Below are 23071 nucleotides of genomic sequence, written 5' to 3' on the forward strand. Positions count from 1 at the left end.
CAGCAGGTAAATGTCCTCAAAATAGCAAAAGCAAAATTTAAATGAAAAAAAAAATCACTGAGATGAAGAAAGAAAAACATATTTATTCAATTCATGACAAATGTGTATCTCTCTCTAGGAAAGCTTTAGGAATATTTCTGACAAACATTCATCAACTTGGCTATCTACTGCAGGTGCATGGGTGTAAAAAACCTGTGTTGAGCTGATGATGTTGTAACAATGAAAACATTACCTATTTCAAAATCCTCATCCTCTGTAAGCATTTCTGCCTGTGGAACTGCTGGGGGAGGTTGACATTTCTTGAGCTGAAATGCTACATCATTTATATAAAAAAAAATAAGTGAAATTACATTTGATGAATAAACAAAAATCTTACAAAAAACATCTCTCTTTTGTTGTTACAATGCTTAGGTCTAGGAAAATATCTATATTTGTAAATTATAGTTTTACTAAAGTCTCTAGCTTCAAATGCTTACAAAATTGAAAGGGAAAAGTACACCATTAAAAAAAAATTATGATGTTTAAATAGAAACACTTTACATATATCTGGAATTCTGCAGGAGAAATGGTTCATGCTGGTTCCATGTCCATATCAGGATCTGGCATCATCTTCCTCGGTCTCTTCTCCTGAGGATTTGCATGCGGCAGTTCTCAAGAGAGATAAGGGACCGGCAATGCTTTTCCCCATTAATGCTTTCCCCCAAACTATGCAGTGTTCATTCTCAACATCAGTAGAGATTCGCTTTGCCCCATCTAAAATTACATGACATTCATTATCGAGGTTCATCTGGAGACAGAGATGAGGGAATCTCTGAGAGCTACTAAATGTATTTCCATGGTCTCCATATCAGAGTTTCACATACAATACACTTATCCTGGGGGCAAATCCAAGATAAACTATAAAAGAGATGTGAAGTCCTAAATACATCAGTAGGAAAAAGGAATCACAGGAACCCCAGCATGAAATGTGAGAAAATCCTATAGGCTTTCGGTGGACAAAAACATGGAACTTAGGCTGTAAACAAAGTTTATGTCAATCCTATGAGAAAAATCAGTTAGGATTTTCTGCCATCATCAATGGAGTGAAAATACACTGACCGTGAAAATTGAGGACGAAGAAGCCTCCATTTGAAAAGTCACTGTGAAATTTGAGCAGGACTTGGTTGGTGGAGCTATATGCTGTCTCCAGGGCGGTGTTCCCACTGAAAACCCCCAACTGTGGAGAATTCTGATCAGGACCATCCCTGGGAAGAAGAGGAGGAGCCCTCTAAATAGAAAGCTTCGAGTTACAGCTTAAATTCACAACCATTTTCTTCTGACTGCAGGGCTCCGTCTTGGTGAAAGATGATGTTCTGTCCACAGGATCCAGCTGAAAAGCCTGGTCTTCAAACAGCAGCTTAGGGCTCCCTGTTCCTCCCACACCTGACCTTCTCAGAGGTGTTTTTGAGACAAGGTGTTTTTGACACATTTATTCTAGTGATGTCAGTACCACTTATCAACTTCCTTTCAAATGTTCCCATTTTAAAGTCTAAATTCAGGGTGTCTCTTTAATTATGGGTGAGATTTATGGAGCTCTTATGACTGAATTGAAATATTAAAAAAAAGACTGAATAAAATATTACCATCTTCTAGATTTCATGTTTAGAAATACTAAGATGTTTAATATTCATAGGTGACTGCACTCCAGCCTGTCTCATGAGTGTTCAGAGGACAGGGACTCCCTCCACTGCTGGAGGGAGACCTTGCTCCTACTGCTAAATCTACTGATTAATCTGGGTAAACCTGCTGATATTATAGTGTGGCTTTTCATTTCAGTGTCGTCTGTCTGTCTTGCTTTGCTTCATAGGTCAACTTAATATTTCAGGTTCTCCATTTCTGTTCATTGCCACGACACAGGTCCTGTCCCCCAATCTCCCCTCCTGGGAGGCTATTTCTATAGCTGCACAAGCCAGTCAGTCTCCCATCTTATCCAGCTGACCTGCCTCCCTACACAATAATAATGGGTATTCTGCATCCAGGACCTGGTCCTATAACTCTCCTTCTTATGACTCTAATGTGAATCTGTGTTGCTCTAGGATGAAGCCCAAAATCCTTAACAAGATGTATGAAGTCCTGTATGGTCTACCCAGCTTACCTGGCCAGGTCATCTCTTCTCTCTTTTGTGCTCTCCCAAGATATCAGCCACATCACACCTGGGGTCTTTCAGTGCCTGCAACTCACCTATTCTCTTGCCTCAGAGAATTTCCAATGGCTAAGACAACTTCTACATTTACCACAACTTCACCAACACACACACACACATAAACACACTGCCTTGTTAACTGTGATTATGCTTGAGTTTTCAGGGCATTTTATTCCTAAAGCACATCCAACTTATTCCAGATCTGGGCTATGCCCCAATGGTAAGCTCTACTCTTCCCATCATATTTTGTCATTCCCATTTCCCCATAAATTCTCACCTCCAAAGGCAATGGTAGAAATAGTCACTCCCATAAACATGAACATTCAGTGAAGGAGAGTTTAGGTTAACTTACCCAGGCTACATGGCTCATTAGATGGGGACCTAGGGCTACACCCCCCTCGGCATCCCCTACACAGCCCATGGTAGGGAAGGCAGAGGTGGGTGGGGGCAGTTCTCCAGGGTTTATAAAGTACAGAGAGAAAGCTGTGTGCAATCGTTTCTTCAATACTTCCAGAAGTGTCAAATTATTATATGGCAAAGGATCCAACCAGCTTTTCTTTAAGAAAAAAACAAAAATTTATACTTGAAAATGAAAGAGAAAAGAAGGAATTCCCAAGTGGCCCAGTGGCTAGGACTCAACTCTTTCACTGACAAGGCCCAGGTTCAATCCCTGGTCAGGGAACTGAGATCCCAAAAGCTATGTGATATGGCCAAAAAGATAAATAAACAAAAAAAGAAATAAACATGAAAAATAAAATACGTTTTGGATATTCCCCTCTATCTAGAGTAATCCTGAATATATCTACCATGTGGCATGGTACATGGGGTTTATTCTATCTCTAGATTTAGTTGGTAAATTTCTGTTTTGATATCTACCTAACTACTCCATCTCTATATCGATGAAAGTGACATGTAAGTGGTTACAAGAACAGTCTATCACAAGGACACATGGGTGTTTTCAGGAAAGGTTCTCATACCAAACTGCGATGTAGTCGTTGACAGCTTCCGTCTGCAGCAAGGTGAAGTTGATGTAGACACCATGGCCGGGAGGCACGGAGATGAGCCAGATGCAGTCCTTCAGGATGGGGTACTCATCCGGAAATCCGGGAGAATAGATGGTCCCGTTCTGAGATGTCACGTTATATCCACAAGGAGCTGAGAAGGAGACCAAGAAAAATCAAGCCCAACACAGTCCAGTGAGACATTTATCCTTTTCTAAAGTCTCTTAGGCAAGATTTTCCTGCTAAGAAATAATTGTGAAATATCCCTCAGCAACTTACTTTGTCAAAATAATTCCCTTCAAGTCTTAAAACCTGGGAAGAATTTTACTTCTAATCTACCTTATCTACGTTTTTTAACATATTCTCCAAACATTCAAAATCCCCTCAGGATAAAGTCATTTCCACATAATTAAAAGGAGAAAGAAAGGAAAAAAAAAAACAAACCCAACAACCTTAGTCAGTAGTCTCCTGAGACTGAGCTGATAATTCATTGGACTATCTGATGCAAGGGATTATGTTGAAATTATGTGTGACTATTTAACTGAAAAATAATTTTTTTTCTGTGTTAAGTGAGATTTCTAAAGCTTATTTAAAATGCTTTTTAAAAGAGAAGCATCTAAGTCTATCTGCCTTGATACAAAGACCTTACAAATTCTCCCGAGATCTATACCTAGAGAAAGGAGATAAAATTATGTAAGTGAAAATTTATAGAAACAGTTCCACATCTCATCCACTACCAATGATGTGAAAAATCTCAATACCCAGAGTCCATTTTTATTTTACTTAATAAAGTGATCATCACTCTTGCCATAGAAATTATTTTGTTTTATTTTTGGAAAAATGAAATGATCATACATGAGCAGATAATCCAAACTATATTCTTTAACTCACATCATGGTATAAATACATCAAAGTCATAGACAAGTTGACATTTTAATCAAATTAAAATCCAGTAGGTGCAATACAAGTGTCTGTTACTAACATGAATCTTATCAGGCTTTCAAATATTTGCCATAAAAGGCATAAAATTTAGGTGGAATGAATAAGCCAAGGTACATTTTTTTAAGGGTTCAAAAACAATTTAAAATTATGACTGATGAAATATCATGAAGCCAAAGTAACCATTTCAAAGTAGACAGAAAATGTACCAGTGTCAAGTAGATTGACTTGGTCTGAATTTTAGGTAAATTTATGTAAAGGCGCTGTGGAGAACATTTTACAAGTTTTATAGCATAATTGTAAGTGGGGTTTGGAGACAGACACACCTTGACCTGTAAGCTAGCAAAATATAACATACAGATACCTATAATCTGTAAAAATAGGGCCAGAAGCCACACTGAAGTCACAACAAGTGACTACATGGGGACCCCTGGAGATGCCATACTTCCTAGCTGCAAACATCATGTCCTCGTTCACCTGCATGGATAGCTCTTGTGCTTTTCTCCTATTTTGCTGGCAGGTGAACTGGTCCCTTCCTCAAAACTCAACTCAAATGTCACCACCTCCTGACAGCCTTTCCTGGTGGCTGTGGTTTGGATACTTGTCCCTGGACTACAGTTCATGGACAGCCATTCTTCACCACTTGACTGTCAGCAACTAGAAGTCAAGGACCATATCCACAGCCCCATCAAACCTCCTCTCATCAATCCCATTGCCTGGCTCAGATCTCAATAAACAACAGACACCAAATAATGGAGGGATTGGAAATGGGTGAGACAGTGAAGAGAAAACACTTAAAGCACGTGTTGAAGCCACCGGCTGACATACCCCATGTATGACTTGAAGTTATTCATTATGTATTGCTTTATAACTCTGAGTCTCCCTTCAACATTTTCACTTTGTGATGTGCATCTGCTAAAGTATAGCCACTCTACATGGAGCAGCACCCTTCCCATGGGGAGGGGAAAAGAGAACAAACAAAAACATGGTGTTCACCTCTTAAAAGGCAAAATGATATGGTTATTTTCTTAATAAAATACATTCTGATACTCTTTAGGCCACTTAGTATATTTGCCATGATATATCTATGATATTCAAATAACAAATCCTTTTACTCCTATGTTCAATGAGTGTTTATTGAGAGTCTATTATGTGCCAGGCAGCTTGGCTGAGCTGGGGCTAGAGCAGAGAACCGTGCTGACCTCATCCCTGCATTGCAGAGCTTGCTGTATTCAGCAGAGTGATGAAGGAAGATGTTAAAAGCTAAATAAGTATGAAGTTTGACTTGTGTGATAATACTCTCAATGCACTTAAAACATTCTCTCAAGGCAAAATCCTATATTCTACAGAGGAAGATGAAGGACCATAAAAAGACATAATGAATAAAGCTTCCCCTCCCTTTCCCCTGGTCGAGCACCTTCTCCCAGAGGCTTTCCCCTCAATTTTGTGGCACCAAAGCTGTATTTTGATTTCCACATCCCAGCGGCATCTCAGGGATCTCTGCAGCAATAGGGACCTGCGATCCAGCTCAACAGGAAATGCACCCGCCCCTATCCTCTCCCTGAGGGTGAGGGTCAAAAAGGCCCCTCCAGTGGAGAACAGCCAGCAAGCCCAGCAAGGGGGAGCATCTGGGCACAGAAGGGTCCCTGCACCACCTGCAACCACAAGTACTTCCCAGCTGCTCACCCCTCTGCCCAGAAGCCTGGCCCAGCAGGAGAGAGACCGTAGAACATGAGAGCATTACACACTGCACCTCACGACTAGGGGCCACACAGATGGCATCCCTCGTCCACACCAGGACCAGGGAGCCAACAAAGGCAGTCCCTTCACACACATGACCAGACACTGCAATAGAGGCATTTATCATGTTAGGCAGTTAGACTAGGAAAAAGGAGTCCAGAATGGCAGTGGCTAAAAGACAAGGAAGGGGAAAACCTGCAGAAATAGAACAAAGGAAGGTCTGAGGAATGGGGTGAGGACCTCAAGTAGAACAAACAACACTCTGGCTAGCCCAGTTCACACAGGGTGGGCCTGGGGGGTGGGGAGGAGAAAAAGACATAAAAAGGGGAGCCAAAGGGCCTGGGCTCTCTCTCTCTCTTCTCTTTGCATCTTTTGGGTCATCATGCCTTCACACCTCGAGGATGTATTTTCCTTTATTTTCTAAATAAAACGGAGCTGTAACACGGTCCATCCAAGAGCTGTGACACTGGTCTCTCCAAGAGCTGTAATGCTGGCCCATCCAAGGCTGTAACACTGGTCCGTCACTTCAATTTTTTGTTGTGATGAGACAGAACTGAGGAACTTACACACTTCCTCAACAATAATAAGAAATACCCTTTTGATCTTCCTCCCTGTTTTTGGCACAGAACTCATAAAACCCTTAGAATTTACAAAGTGATTAAAAAAAAAAGATCAAATTGTCTTTTGTTATTCAAAACAAGACCCTTTCAAACACATCTGAGTTTATGTTAATGAAGAAATTAGGAAATCTGAAGCCTTGGGGCTAGTTGTAAGGGGAACCAGCCTCAGATTGGAGGTTCAGCCCCACCCCTACCTCAGGAAGAGGAAGAGGGAAAGAAAGTCCATTTAATCACCAACCTGAGGGCCTTTGGTTTTAAAAGAATATTCCCTGGTTACTTTTATTTTTTTAGAATTTAATCTAATATTGTTGTTGTTCAGTCACCCAAAATTGTCTGACTCTTTCCACCCCATGGACTGCAGCATGCCAGGCTTCCCTGTCCTTCACCAACTCCAAGAGCTTGCTCAAACTCATGTCTATCGAGTTGGTGATGCTATCCAACCATCTCATCTTCTGTCGTCCCCTTTTCTGCCTGCCTTTGATCTTTTCCAGCATCAAGGTCTTTTCAAGTGAGTCAATTCTTGGCATTAGGTGGCCAAATAATTGGAGCTTCAGCTTCAACATTGGTCCTTTCAATGAATATTCAGGGTTGATTTCCTTTAGGACTGACTGTTTCGATGTCCTTGCAGTCCAAGGGACTCTCAAGAGTCTTCTCCAGCACCACAATTTGAAAGCATCAGTTCCTCAGCACTCAGCCTTCTTTATGGTCCAACTCTCACATCCATTCATGACTACTGGAAAAACCATAGCTTTAACTAAAAGAATCTATGTGGGCAAAGTGATGCCTCTGCTTTTTAATATGCTGTCTATGTTTGTCATAACTTTTCTTCCAAGGAGCAAGCATCTGTCTCCCTTGGGTGACTTTTGTCTTTTCTGTTATAAACCACAATCGTGCATAGATGGCTTACTGGGTTCTCTGAGCCTACCAGTGAGTTATCCACCCTTAGGGTGGCTGTGGTCCTGGGACTTTCATGTGGCACCAGGAGTCCTGGGCAGTCTTGGGTGTCTGCAGGACTTGAGCTTCGTGGTTTTGCCAACTCTGATTAATATTCTGCACCATATATCATCCTAAAAGATACATTTTATTAACATTACACTGACAAAATAATTCTAAATGGGCAGTTATTTCCATGTTGGAAAGTTGGGCTTGAAAAAGCAATGAAATATAATTAAATACTTAATTCTATTTTTATATCAACCCAAGGAGTCTCCTACTTACATGTGAATTCGAAGAACTCAGGAAACAACTACAAGTAAAAAGGGATTTCAGTCCTAACAATTCAAAGCAATTTATACATAAAAACATACGAATTTTTTAAATGGTGAGTAGTTTTTAAAGTGTTTTAATAAAAATATCAGATATCCCACTGCTATTGTTAGTTTTATAAAGTGATTTTTAAATGCTGTTTTACGTTATTAAATCTGTAGTTGATTAAAATTACTATTTAAAAAAGACAGCAAATTTTTTTCTTTTATAGTTGTTTACATAATGATAAAGAATGGAAACGTACAGGTGAAAAATATCATTCAAAAAGTTCTACCTATATGCTTATTTTTTTTTAACTTCTACAGTAGAAATTCAAACACAGCTGGATACCTTTCCTTTTTTCGCCCCTGGGATATAAGTATTTAGCATTTCAAAGGTCCACAGAGTTGGTAATTTCATTTTATTTTCATTCAGAAATACTGTATTTATAATGTTAGAATATTAGGTTTACAGCAAACTTTTCTATTTCAGATGAATTCTTCAAAAACAAAGTACTTGATATATTTAACTTAAAGCTGTAGAAATTTCAAAGTCATAGTAAAAATTAGATAATCAAAGAGAAGCTTTGAAGAAGTGACCTCTGCTCAGACAAGGATATTCACTGAATCTAGATCCTCCTTGAGGTCATTCCCATCACCTGATTCCAGCATTTCTAAGAAACCCTGATCCTCAAGCACCATCCTAGGACACTACTTCATTTTCCCCCAACACTGCTCCTCTAGGATGTCTTTGCTAACACTGTTTCTTCTCTCTGGGATGGTCTCTGTCTCTGAGTAGCAAACTAGTACGTGCCATTCAAATCTAACTACAAAAATGAAGTCAGTTTTCTGAGATACCAAATCAGTGTTATTATTATAAAGTTAAACAATAAAAAAGTATCTAGGGTAAGATAGGCACTGAATACCCCTTTAATCCAAAATTTGATGGAACCACTGTAAAGCCAAACACTGCTCTAACCATGAAGATAATACCCTCAATCACTTCCCCAGCAATCTCCATCTCTTGTACCTTCAGTCATCAAAACAATCCTCATGCCTGATTTTGCATAATAAATATTTGTGTTTATTATTTTGCTAACCTTATAATCTCCTTGAAAGCAAGGCCTATTTTTTTTAACTGACTGACATATGATATATTCTTGAAATACTAAGTAGAATGAGTTTAATACAATAGAGTCCCAATAAAAATTGGTTGAACAAATTAATGAATTCCAGAATGTAATATTTCATGCACCAGTATACATGTGGAAAATGAAACTGCTTAAGAAAAGTGATTAACCCACCGTCACATCTTGGAAAAGGGTAGTTCCAGTTTCTGTTGATCCCGTGCTGACAGGTGAGCACTGGGTGGCCAATTAAAATGTACCCAGGATAGCACTCAAAAGATATTGATTGTCCCACACTGTAGTCAGAGTTGACCATATACCCATTCTGGAAAGGTGGTGGGTCAGGGCAGTTCTGTAATTCATAGGCTGAAACAGACAGAAACAAGCACATAAATAAGAAGTGCAATTAGTCTGGAATTTAGAGGAGGAATAGGATGACATACAGCTTCTTAGCATGAACTTTTAAGATATAAATTTTATGAAATCTTTACTAAGATACCCATTATCATCCAGTCGCATCACTTCATGGTAAATAGAAGGGGAAAAGTAGAAGTGTGACAGATCTTATATTCTTAGTCTCCAAAATCACTGCTGATGGTGAATTAAGCCAAGAAATTAAAAGATGCTTGCTCCTGGCAAGGAAGATAAGGAAACTAAGACAAACCCCAAAACAGCATATTAAAAAGCAAAGACATCACTTTACCAACAAAGGTCCCCCTAGTCAAAACTATGGTTTTTCCAGTAGTTATGTATGGATGTGAAAGTTGGACCATAAAGCAGGCTAAGCACCAAAGAACTGATATTTTCAAATTGTGGTGTTGGAGAAGACACTTGCGAGCCCCTTGGACTGCAAGGAGATCAAACCAGTCCATCCTAAAGGAAATCAACCCTGAATATTAATTGGAAGGACTGATACTGAAGCTTCTATACTTTGACCACCTGATGTGAAGAGCCGACTCATTGGAAAAGACCCTGATGTTGGGACAGGTTGAGGGCAGGAGGAGAAGAGGATGATAAAGGATGAGATAGTTGGAGGGCATCACCGACTCAGTGGACATGAGTTTGAGCCAATTCTGGGAGATAGTAAAGGACAGGGAAACCTGGTACGCTGCAGTCCACAGAGTCACAAGGAGTCAGACATGACTTAGCAACTGAACAACAATGTAAAACAGTACTTATTTTTAGTAGTATAATCATAAGAATTTGCATTTAGTGAAGACCTATTGTGCACTTTAGAAGTTATGTAGTACATACTAAAAATAAATTTGACAAGTCATACCTTGGGAAGAAAATATATGAGAGGAATTTAATCAAAACCAGAAGTGCAAACAAAAAGTGCTTGTAAAGAATGTTAGGTGAACACAGACCTAACAATTTTCTTTTAATTTAAAAGAAAATTACCCCAGCTTTCCTACCAAGGGCTTCTAACTAGAAAACATGTTATTGTTTTGTTTAGTTCAATTAATGTTCAGTGCAAATAAAATAAATTCTTTCCATTTTCTTAGTTTTTTCCCTTAAAAAATAGTATAGTGTCATACCTAGCTATTACTACCAGTACAATCCTTTATTTGTTTATTTACGCTTTCCCTGTTTTAGCTACACCACGTGGCTTGTGGGTCTCAGTCTCCCGGCCTGGGGAGTGAGCCCCTGGGCTCTGGCAGTGAAAGCACAGTCGTAGCCTCTGGGCCGCCAGGGAACGCCCCAGCACAGCCTTTCTATAATGTGTAGTTCACTGCGCTTGTTCATTGTGCTCTCTCACCACGCCTCCTATGCCCTGTCGAATGCATGGTTTCCCTCCTCGAGATACTGCTGTTTGAGTCTAACATTACCTTACAGACAAGTGCTCAGAAAAAGAACAGAGAACCCCATAGTATGTTCCAACTATCAGCCAGTTTCCTTCTTTATTATGCTCTTCTCCACTGGGGTCAGCAGCTTGTTCTCATTCTTGTTTTACTCGAAATACTGTGAGCTCTGTTGGTGAAATGAGTCCTCTAATAAATACATCAAATACGGCTGCTAATAATTAAACTTCAAAAGTAAAAACCATCAGAAATGGATTTCCAGTTTTCATGGGACAAAAATCAAATAAAACCTTGTTCAACATCACTCCATCCTCCCTGGGAGATTCTGTTTATGTTCCAGTGGGGCTCTGGGGTATCAACACAAGAATCAGTTATCATGGCACATTATAAAGGAGGTAACAGGTAACAGAGATTCCAGATGAGCCATCATGTGAAACAGCATTTAACAAAGATTCAACACACTTTCCACGTGTTCATCACACATGCTAATAACAAGTCCCATGATGCATTTCCCTACACATTATGTGGTTTGTGGTATAATTTAAGAAAGACATTCAAGTTCTGTTTAGGGATGTATGAAATTAGCCTGTTTCTACTCATCATCTAACATCTGTGAAAGGGATTGAAAATGGAAGTTTAAATTACCTTTAGCAGCCCCATGGTATTAAGTCCAAAAACTCTGGGTTACCCTTGATTAGAAGAAAGATATTTTCTTTCTTTCTTTTTTTAATGGTACCATACAGCTTTCCTGTATGGGGATTAAAGGGCATTAAAACAGAGAGAGAGAGAAAACCAGCCCAGGTAGGCAGGACTATAGTTTTTATTACCTACTTATATACTGAGTAAAATAAAAATAATGATTCATCTTGATGTACGGCAAAAGCAATGCAATAGTGTAAAGTAGTTAGCCTCCAATTAAAATAAATAAATTTATTTTTTTTAAAATAATGTATTGAGTGTCTTCTTGTTTAGTAGCTAAGTTGACTCTGACTCTTTTGCAACCCCATGGACTGCAGCTAGCCACACTCCTCTGTTCAAGGAATTTTCCAGGCAAGAATACTGGAGTGGGTTGCCATTTCCTTCTTTCCGACCCAGGGATCGATGATGTGTCTCCTGCGTCCGCTGCATCGGCAGGCTGACTCTTTGCCACTGCATCACCAGGGAAGCCCTATATTGAGTGTCTGCTATGTTATGAATGGAAACTAGACAGAAACGGATCCTGCTTTCACAAAGCTTACATTATATTTAGGGAAACAGACACAAATAAGTCAACATGTTGGTAATTACATAAAATAACTAAGTTGTGTAAATGTTGTTAAAAGACTGTTGTTAAAGGTTGGGGGTGGGGGGAACCGGGATGGAGGTTTAAGTGAGGGTGATCAAAACCTGCTTCCTTGAACATGTGGCCTTGAACTTGAGATCTGAGTGAGGAGAAGATACAGCCAGGTAATAACCGAGAAAGGAAGACCTTTTAGTAGAGGGAGCAGCAGAGGCCCAAGGACATAGGAAGCTGGGTCTCTGAGACGAGGTGAGGGTTCAAGGAGAGGAGCCTGGGGGTCATCATCCCAGTGTGTCCATTGTGTTCACAGTCTATAGCTCTCATGAGGGAGAATCTCACGAATAATTGGACCAGGCCACAGAAGAGGAATTAGGACACACTTCTCAAGTGGACACAGCCATGGTTTTAAAAACTAGGACCCATTCTTCATCTCACAAATCATATTCCAGGTAAAAAAAAAAAAAAAAAAAAAACAACCCCACAGCTCATTTCAGTGTTTTCTTAAGATTTTGCAATCCCAATTAATTCTGTTTTTAGTTGTGAATATTTCACTAACTATACATATTCAGTTCAGTTCAGTCGCTCAGTCATATCTGACTCTTTGTGACCCCATGAATCGCAGTACGCCAGGCCTCCCTGTCTATCACCAACTCCCGGAGTTCACTCAGACTCATGTCCATCGAGTCAGTGATGCCATCCAGCCATCACATCCTCTGTCATCCCCTTTTCCTCCTGCCCCCAATCCCTCCCAGCATCACAGTCTTTTCCAGTGAGTCAACTCTTCACATGAGGTGGCCAAAGTACTGGAGTTTCAGCTTCAGCATCATTCCTTCCAAAGAACTATACATAGTTCTCTGGTGGCTCAGAGAGTAAAGAATTTGCCCATAATTCGGGAGACCTGGGTTTGATCCCTGGGTTGGGGAAGATCCCCTGGAGAAGGGAACTGCTACCCACTCCAGTATTCTGGCCTGGAGAATCCCAGAGACGGGGGAGCCTGGTGGGCTGCCGTCTATGGGGTCGCACAGAGTCGGACCCGACTGAAGCGACTTAGCAGCAGCAGCAGCAGCAGCACATATAGCAAGAGGAAAAAAATATGTTTTTACCACTTATGGCTAAAGCACTTAAAATTATCTTTAAGCTTTTTGGCATCTAACAATTATGCTTTATAATGTAAGAGACATAAAGAGAGAGAGAGAAAGAAAGATGGAGGAGAAGAGAAAGGAAGGAAGGAAGGAAGACAAGTATTCAACTTCTCCAAAATGTCAAGTCTCAAAAAAGAAAAAGGAAAAGAAAGTCCTAAGAATCTTAATGGGTATCCCAGGTGACTCTGTGGTAAAGAATCCGCCTGCCAATGCAGGAAACACGGGTTCAATCCTTGGTCCAGGAAGATCCCCTGGAGAAGGAAATGGCAACTCACTCCAGTATTCTTGCCTGGGAAATCCCACGGTCACAGGAGCCTGGCAGGCTACAGTCCATAGGGATGCAGAGTTGGACAAAACTTAGTGACTGAACAACAATGACAATGAAAGTCTCAATATGGTAACATTTTGCAAACACCATGAAAAACGATGTCAGTACCAATAAGCTCATACCTATACTATAAGAAGAAGACAACACTTAGAATTTCTCTTTTTTAGGAGAAGCCTTTGTTTGGATCTGAGAAAATAATCATTATTCACGTCTGTCAGTCTTAAGTGGTATTTGCATCAGGTGTTTAAATTATAGGCACTGGATGTGGCAGCAGGTGGAACCATGTAGTCATCTTTCTAATACCTATTATATTTTCTGACTGATATCTAATCAATTGATAAATATCTTCATCCTATCAGCCATCTTCCAGTTTTTGACTTAGAAGTAGGGTATCTGAACTCAAATTTTATTTAACACGATTCATCTTTCACTTCTCAAGTTCTGTACAAGTCATTTAACTTCAAGACAGCTACATGTACTAGTAATATTTTTGACCTTTATATGGTCATAAATAAATGAGAAGGCTTAGTAATAAGGGGTATACACAGACATCACTGAGAATGACAAGAATTATCTGCATGATTTATGCATCTTCTTATGAGTTATTAATCATAAGCTTAACTTATAAATCTCAAGTGGAACCTAGGAATTTCGATATGACACACACATCAGAGTTGTGTCATTTGGCCAGCTTATAAATTTTATACAATGACAAACTATCTAATTAAGTTTCACCCCTGTTGGCTAAGATACTGTACAAGAAATCTGAACACCTCATATTCATGTCCTCATTCTTTTTTACTTAATTTATTTGTATGTCTTTCAATTATATCAATTAATTGCCTACATTGGATTCATGTTGATGCATGGCAAAACCAATACAATATTGTAAAGTAATTAACCTCCAATTAAAATGAATAAATTTATATTTTAAAAATATATATTGCTTAGAATTTTTTTTTAATGTGGACACTGAAATTTAGAGTCAGGTGTCAAATAAATAAAACATTCGCTCAACAAACTAGGTGTTTAGCCTGGATGAGAACTCACAGATTCTGATGCCTACAGGCCAGGGAGACATAAGTTCAAAGCTGGCGGGCCACTAGATGAGACTTTTGAAGTCAACACCTTCGCACCCTGGAAGGGCCATCACTCTGACACTTCAGGGGACAGCAGCCCCAAGCTGATACCGGCAAATGACCCTGATTCTGTCATCACAACAGGAAAAGGGGTCTTTTACCAATTATGTAAAATCGAATGGTAAATATTGACAACTTAAAAATATTAATATTTTCCTAATGAAACTCAGTAGTTTTATGATCTCTGGTCTAGATTATTCCTATACAGAATTTTTAAATTTTTTTAAATTTTGTATTGAGGTGTAGCTTATTAACAATAATTTTGTGATAGTCTCAGGTGGACAGCAAAGGGACTCAGACACACATATGCATGTATCCATTCTCCCCTAAACTTCCCTCTCATCCAGACTGGCACATAACAGTGAACAGAATTCCCTGTGCTATACAGTAGGTCCTTGTTGGTTATCTATTTTCAGATATAACAATGTGTACCTGTCCACTCCCTCCTTCTTAACTGTCCCTTCCCCCCAGCAACCATAAGCTGGTTCTTGAAGTCCCTACACAGACGTTTTGTGGTATCATGTTCTTTCCTTCTTTCCTCTCTCGCTCTCTCTCTTTCAGTACTCTTTTTGTAGTGAACTAACTGGTAGCTTTTGGAGCTATACAGACACAACCTTAGTAACTCTATCTGAAAAATATCAAGAAAAAAAATTGTTTGAACAATGGAGGTTTAAAGTTACATAAGATAAAATCTGAGGAGGGCATGGCAACCCACTCCACTATTCTTGCCTGGAGAATCCCACAGACAGAGGAGCCTGGCAGATCCCAGTCCATAGAGTCACAAAGAATCAGACAGGACTGAAGTGACTTCAGTATCGGTTCAGTCGCTCAGTCATGTCCAACTCTTTGAAACCCCATGGACTGCAGCACACCAGGCTTCCTTGTCCATCACCAACTCCCAGAGCTTGCTCAAACTTGTGTCCATCGAGTTGGTGATGCCATCCAACCATCACTCCTCTGTCGTCCCCTTTTCCTCCTGCCTTCAATCTTTCCCAGCATCAGGGTCTTTTCCAAAGAGTCAGCTCTTTGTATCAGGTGGCCAAAGTACTGAAGCTTCAGTTTCAGCATCAGTCCTTCCAATGAATGTTCAGGACCAGTTTCCTTTAGGATTGACTGGTTTGATCTCCTTGCTGTCCAAGGGACTCTCAAGAGTCTTCACCAACACCACAGTTCAAAAGCATCGATTCTTTGGCACTCAGCTTTCTTTACTTTCACATCCATACATGACCCCTGGAAAAACCATAGCCTTGACTAGACGGACCTTTGTAGGCAAAGCAATGTCTCTGCTTTTTAATATGCCATCTACGTTGCCATAACTTTTCTTCCAAGGAGCAAGAGTCTTAACTGCATGGCTGCAGTCACCATCTGCAGTGATTCTGAAGCCCCCACAAAATACAGTCTGTCACTGTTACCATTGTCTCTCCATCTATTTGCTATGAAGTGATGGGACTAGATGCCATGATTTTAGTTTTTTGAATGTTGAGTTTTAAGCCAGCTTTTTCACTCTCCTCTTTCACTTTCATCAAGAGGCTCTTTGGTTCCTCTTCACTTTCTGCCATAAGGGTGGTGTCATCTGCATATCTGAAGTTATTGATATTTCTCCCGGCAATCTTGATTCCAGCTTGTGCTTTACTCAGTCCAGCATTTTGCATGATTTATTCTGCATATAAGTTAAATAAGCAGGGTAACAATATATAGCTTTGATGTACTCCTTTCCCAGTATGGAACCAGTCCTTTGTTCCATGTCTGGTTCTGTTGCTTCTTGACTTGCATACAGATTTCTCAGGAGGCAGGTAAGGTGGTCTGTTATTCCCATCTCTTTAAGAATTTTCCAGTTTGTTGTAATCCACATAGTCAAAGGCTTTGGAATAGTCAATAAAGCAGGAGTAGATGTTTTTCTGGAACTCTCTAGTTTTTTCTATGAAACAACTTAGCACATATGTAGGATAAAATCTAATTTTAAAAGTACACAGCAAACAATAATAGCAGGGGAATCTGTATTTGAGTCTTGTAAAGTCAATAAAAAAAGAAAAGTTAAAATTTTAAATACAGTATTAAGAAGCTGTCCCCTGCCCCCATTTCTCATCTGCACATGGACCTGGTGTCAGAGGTACAACAGCCATCCTTGGACCACAAGGCAACAAGGAGGAAAAGGCTACAAGCATCACATACTGGTTGGCCTTGATGTACTCAGTGCTGGCAGAAGTCACCCTGGACTTCTTGGGGTGATTGACAGTTATGACCATGAGACTCTGCCCAGGCTTTGTTCAGACTCTGCTCTTGACCTCCCTTTTCTTACAGTGTTTATTTTAGAAAACTTGTCACTGTACATTTTTTCCTCTGTCCCTTGGAGATGCATATAAGTCTTTTTAAGAGCCTCTTGTCAGTTTCACAGTGTAGGTGTGTGTTTCTCATGGGCCTGGGGACTGATCCTCTGAACTGACCATCAGGGAGCCTTCGGAGGACAGTAGTCGAGCTCCAGCGGCTCCGGGCTGTGCAGACACTCTGTCTGGGAGCCAAGAGAAGGTTTACAGGCTTTGGGTTAACTCGGAAGGCCTATGACCCCCATTGCAGCTCCTAGAAAGTCTCCAGCATTTAGCCTGTATTCATTTTAAAACCTAAATTTGGAATAAGCACCTTAAGGAACATTTATGCTTCTTATATAAACACCGTTTGGAAGGATAGATTCTTATGTGCATGAAGCCAGATGCAAGTGTAGAGAAATCCAGTCTCCAGTCTCAACACCTCTGCAAACCTGTGCCTCTCCTCAGGGACCCAGCCCCAGACTGTCCTTTCTCCTTGATACTGCGACGCAGCAGCCAAGAATCAGGATGCCAGCACCCTCACTCCAGTTTGCTTGGCCAGGCCTGAGTGGTCCAGAGATGGGCGGCACTACAACTTGTTAAGATCTGTGATTCAGAAAGATGACAGTGACGCTAGCACAATTTCAGATTTATTTGAGTGTTGTTTCTTTTATTTTCTTGATGATCACCTAATCATGTGAAAGCTGGAACTGTAAATTTACAAACTGGATTTTGTTTTATTCAATTCTTTTAAAATATAAATTTATTTAATTGGAGGTTAATTTATTTAAATTTTAAAAGTATTTTTGGTTATGCTGTGCAGCGTGCTGCATCATAGTTCCCCGACCAGGGATGGACCCTGTGCCCCTTGCAGTGGAATCGCTGACTGTTAACCCCTGGATTGCCAAGGGAGGCCCACAGACTGGATTTTAAGTCACCACAGCTAGCTTTGATGGATGGAAGATAAGAGGAAGAAGCCCAGAGAAGAACACTGCTGACACTGTGATCCTCACAATGGCTTCTTTTTTAATTTAAAGAAAGATGAACCTACATGTAAACAAATGAAAAGGAGAAGAATTTGCTGCCCCAAAATATGCCTCTTTGGTGTGAGGATTATCGCGAGTTGGTTATCCTTAAGGAGCTGCAGACATGGGGGTATCTTTGGAAACAGAGTAGAAGTTAGTCATTTATAGGAGACATTTGCATCTATGAGGGAACACTCCCTTGGTAAGTAAGGGTGTCCTTTCTCTGCTCCAGGAAGAGAAAGGTAGCTAAATCTCTAGAAACTTATCGGTGGAGAAGGAAAGAACAAGCTCAGTCTGCATGACAACCATGCCTGTGCTACCCTGCTCACCTCTCATGTTTTTACAGGGGGGTGATCTCAGAAAAGAATCTAGAAAAATAGGGGAAATGTGTTTCTTCCCCTCCACAGACATCGGTGGGAAGGGCAAAATCTGAGTTCAGCACATGAATTTTCCCTACTTTCTAGGAACGCACGGCTTTGCATCTTCTCCGCTGCTAGCTCTGTGAGTTCCCTTTCATCTCTGGTTTCTCAGCGCCTTGTCTGGGGTGTTCTGCACATTTCACGTGTTCCTTTTTGACTCTGTTTCCGAGGCGGCACTAGGAGTAAAGAACCCACCTGTCAGTGAAGGAGACATGAGACACAGGTTCAGTCTCTGGGTTGGAAAGCTCCCCTGCAGGAGGATATGGCAATCCACTCCAGTATCCTTGCCTGGAGAATCCCATGGACAGAGGAGCCTGGCGGGCTATAGTCCAGAGGGTCGCAAAGAATCAGACATGACTTAGAAGTGACTTAGCACCAGCACATAGACTCAAGCAGAGTCACATGTACAGGAGCAGTTTGGTTCTCAGTAAACCTGTGTTAACAGCAAGGCCCAGGTCAGATCGCACCCACAGGACTCCTCTAACTGAGACTGAGTGGGGCCCTATGGGGCTCCCGGACATTGAGGTGCTTTTGTCTCCCATTTCTTCAGCTTCTGTGGTGTCCCTGAGTTCCAAAGGGCAGACTGAAACAGCTGCTGATCAAAGGAGGAACAGCCATGAAACCATCTCCTGAGGCAAGATGATAGGGACCAGAGAAATTCCCAGAGATTCAGTTCAGTTCAGTCCAACACTTTGCAACCCCATGGACTGCAGCACCCAGGCTTCCCTGTTCATCACCAGCTCCTAGAGGTTGCTCAAACTCATGTACATCTAGTTGGTGATGCCATCCAACCATCTCATCCTCTGTCATCTCCTTCTCCTCCTTCCTTCAATTTTTCCCAGCATCAGAGTCTTTTCCAGTGAGTCAGTTCTTTGCATCAGGTGGCTAAAGTATTGGAGTTTCAGCTTCAGCATCAGTCCTTCCAGTGAATATTCAGGACTGATTTCCTTTAAGACTGACTGGTATGATCTCCTTTCAGTCCAAGGAACACTCAAGAGTCTTCTCCACACCATAGTTTCAAAGCATCAGTTCTTCAGCACTCACCTTTCTTTATAGTCCAAATCCACATCCATACACGACTACTGGAAAAACCATAGCTTTGAGTAGATGGACCTTTGTTGGCAAAGTAATGTATCTGCCTTTAATATGCTGTCTAGGATGATCACAGCTTTTCTTCCAAAGAGCAAGCTCTTTTCATTTCACGGCTGCAGTCATCATCTGCAGTGATTTTGGAGCCCAAGAAAATAAATTCTGTCACAGTTTTCATTGTTTCCCCATTATTTGCCATGAAGTGATGGGACCAGATGCCATGATCTTAGTTTTTTAAATGTTGAGTTTTAAGTCAGCTTTTTCACTCTCCTCTTTCACTTTCATCAAGAGGCTCTTTAGTTCCTCTTCACTTTCTGCCATAAGGGAGATTAGATCCACCTGAGACCCTGCACACACCCTCATCTTACCAGCAACCCTGCCCTTGGAGTCCACCAAACCCAGTGTTGTGACAGTTTTGAAACTTTGCAGTAGAAAGAAGAATGTAAGACTATTGCTGCCTTGATCCTTATCACTTACTCCCAACCCCAATTCCTGATATAACCTCTCCCTATTCCCCAGGGAGGGGGGTGGGCGCAGTTATTGAGGTTCTAGCCTACAGTGTTTCCTTTTTGTCTGACAAGGAAATAAAGCCACTCTTTCTTTCTCCTCTGTGACTCTGTCTCCAAATTTCTGTTCAGGGTCAGTGCATAGAGATCCCTCACCTGCTAGACAGGAGATGGTGTTGACTCCATCAGGCCCTTGGAGTCCTTGTGAGAGATTCCGAGAGAGCTACACCTGTGTTTGCTCAGTACAACATGGGGTGTTTTGAGAACCAGCAGATACAGGGGGAAGCTCTAAGAGCGGGGCACGGGGTCTTCTTTTGAGAAGGAAATTATTTTGACAGAATGTACATGTGCAGAGAAGTCTCTCAATCTTGTGCTAAGAGGATGCTCCCTAAAGTCTTCTCAGAGGAAAGGAGTGGGGTTAAATCAGCACAGTACTGACGCCGTGTATAAAACAGATCACTGATGAGAACCTCCTGCACAGCACAGGGAACCCTGTTCAGTGCTCTGTGGTGACCTGCATGGGAGGGAAATCCAAAACAGAGGGGTTTATGTATGCATGTAGCTGTTGCACTTTGCTATACAGAAGAAACACTGTAAAACAGCTATACTCCTATAAATGTTCTGAAAGATAAATAAATCAACACAACAAACTTCACTCAACAACCCTCACAAACTACAGATTCCTGGGCTTCTTCCTATTGCTGCCTCTCTTCCTGGAATCCTGAACCCCTTTCTCCCTTGTTTTAGCTTCAGAAGCTAGCTAACCCCCTGAGTTCTAGCCTCTCCTGTGAGTGACGCTTGGCTGGGTTCTTGCAGGCGTCTGTGAGCCCGTGAAACGTGTGTACTCATAACCTTGTGCTAGTCCTCCTCTTGCTGAGCTGTCACGAGCGGGCCCCATCACCCACTGGAGAACCTCCGATGACACAGAAACCTGCAGACCTGGAAGACTGTGTAACTACGGGCGTGTTGACGGTATATGTGGGTGGGCAGAAGTGAGAAGAGGAGGAGACTCGGGGAGAGCTGGAGGAGATGATTCCTCCACAGTTCTTCTGAGACAGTGGGAGCTGAAGGGGTCATTAGAATTAAACATAAGTAGGGGTGTGTGTGTGAGAGAGAGAGGAACTTGAGTGCATTTAAACTCAAAGGAGAAAGAGAAACAGGCACTCGAAAAGCAATGAAGGGAAGATAATTCCCACCTGGAGAAAAGTGAAAGCGTTAGTCACTCAGTCATATCTGACTCTCTGGGATCCCACGGACTGCGGCCACCAGGCTTCTCTGTCCATGGGATTCTCCAGGCAAGATTACTGGAGTGGGTTGCCATGCCCTCCTCCAGGGGATCTTCCTGAGCCAGGGATCGAAGCCCCGTCTCCTGCATTTCAGGCAAATTCTTCACCATCAAAGCTGTTAGGGAAGCCCCAATTCCTACCTTAAATGCCCTGGAAAGAGTATAAAGACACATTTTAGGGTCTAGTGCATGGGAGGGGTTGTCTGCAAGAAAGAGATCATTCTCTTATCTCAAAAGGAGGAAGAGCAGAGGTGCACGCAGGCCTCTGTGCTAGCCTGGGAAACTGTGTCTCTCCACTGTTCTCTATGTACGTGGGCGCACACACCAGCCTTCCAGTGGGACTTGACACCCTTGCTGAGACACAGCGGGGTCCAGGTGAGAAGGAATGACAGACACAGGTGGACACAGAGAGTTCCAGGCAAGGTCCCCTGTCTCACTCCTTAGGCTGCATCACCCTGTCTTCCCCCGCACCCCCCTCCACCCCACTCCACACACACACATGGATTCCTATTTTAACACACTCAAATTCTGGAAATGTAAATTTATACTTTAAGTAACAACTGAAGTAACAAGGTCTGAAAGTTCAACACAAAATGCCATCCTCTTTTAGTAATGAAATATTAAATATTTTCCAGGGTAGTCTATAAAATTAAAAAAATCAAGTGATATCAGCATGTTAAAAAAGACTCCACTTTTGACATTTTTTTTTAACTTCATTTGAATTAACAACATTGAAGAAAAGGCCAGCTAAATTATTATGTCTGAAATGAAAACTTTGAACTTTTTCACATGTCAGAAATGCTTTGATGATGGTAGATTCTAATTTTATTTTGATGGTTTAAGAAGACATAAAGTTCATTCCCTCTCTTATCTTTCTCCTTCCCCCACTGCTCCCCCACCCCCCACCGACATAACTTGAACACGGCTTGGATGGTACACAAGGTCATTACCTTGAGCTGAGAGAAAGCTTAAATGCATGATAGACAGGGTCAGATCCCCTTCCCTAGTGGACATGAGGCAGGAGATAGATGGGCTCCAGCTTAGATGTTACAGTCAGCCTCCTCTTTACATTTCCAGAAGGAATAACAACAGGAGCAGGGCAAATGCTGGACTTCGCCCCAGTGGACACTTAAGCCAACAGTCACAGTGGAGACAGAAGGGAGCTGAGCCCTGCCCAAATAAGAGATGGAGAGACCATCTCTTGAGGTCAAGGAGACCTTCCTGACTACATAGGTGCAGAAAAGATCCCCCAGTGGTCAAAAGAAAAGGCGCCTCACCCCACAGCAGGTGATGCCAACCTATCCACAGGCCTCTGCACTGGAACCCATCTTGGCTAAGAGATGCACACGCACACAGGGGAGGACCCTGAGATACTCCAGACGTGGACTCAGAGCCAGGTGATTGGCCAGGGAAAGCCAGAAGAAAGGCCCGTGTAAGCGATTCAGACCACCCGAGGGTGTGACTCCCTCTCTGAGCCCACCCGGTGTCTATCCACACATACTCCTTTTCCTCCTAGTACCCTTTACGTGTTTCACTACTTTCTGTCTCTTTGTGGACATTTACTTCGACAAAACCAACAAGCCAGGGCTTTGCCGCTGTCCTTGGTGGTCGAGTGGCCAGGATTCAGCACTCTCACTGCTGTGGCCTGGCCTCAGTCTCTGGCCGGGAACTGAAATCCTGCTGAGAGCTGCTGCAGGTGGAGGCCCCCCAAGATCAAAGAGACTCCTTGTTCCATAGTCCTGAAGGGGTAACACCTGCATGTGGCCAAGAGGACACAGTGACAGGTGACAAGGCTATGTGATGATGGGGCTAAGAGGGTCCCAGGCGGTGATGTGGCCACTGGAGGGAGACAGAAGGGACCCCGGTGAAGCAGTGCGTGACCTGCTCCTGGCGTCTGAGTC

The 23071-nt window shown here is 41.8% G+C and overlaps 1 protein-coding gene across 1 annotated transcript in view; it reads right to left on the reverse strand.

Moving 5' to 3' along the window:
- Positions 1-23071, reverse strand: part of CSMD1 (CUB and Sushi multiple domains 1) — a 2061903-nt gene that overhangs the window by 166170 nt on the left and 1872662 nt on the right. The window contains exons 42-45 of the mRNA XM_069573063.1: positions 9031-9219; positions 3160-3337; positions 1099-1244; positions 233-313 (exon numbers count right to left, since the gene is read on the reverse strand). Of these exons, the coding sequence (XP_069429164.1) occupies positions 233-313; positions 1099-1244; positions 3160-3337; positions 9031-9219 (594 nt within the window). The remainder of the gene's footprint in view (positions 1-232; positions 314-1098; positions 1245-3159; positions 3338-9030; positions 9220-23071) is intronic.

Source organism: Ovis canadensis, chromosome 26, assembly GCF_042477335.2.
Source record: "Ovis canadensis isolate MfBH-ARS-UI-01 breed Bighorn chromosome 26, ARS-UI_OviCan_v2, whole genome shotgun sequence".
Classification (NCBI taxonomy): Eukaryota; Metazoa; Chordata; class Mammalia; order Artiodactyla; family Bovidae; genus Ovis; species Ovis canadensis.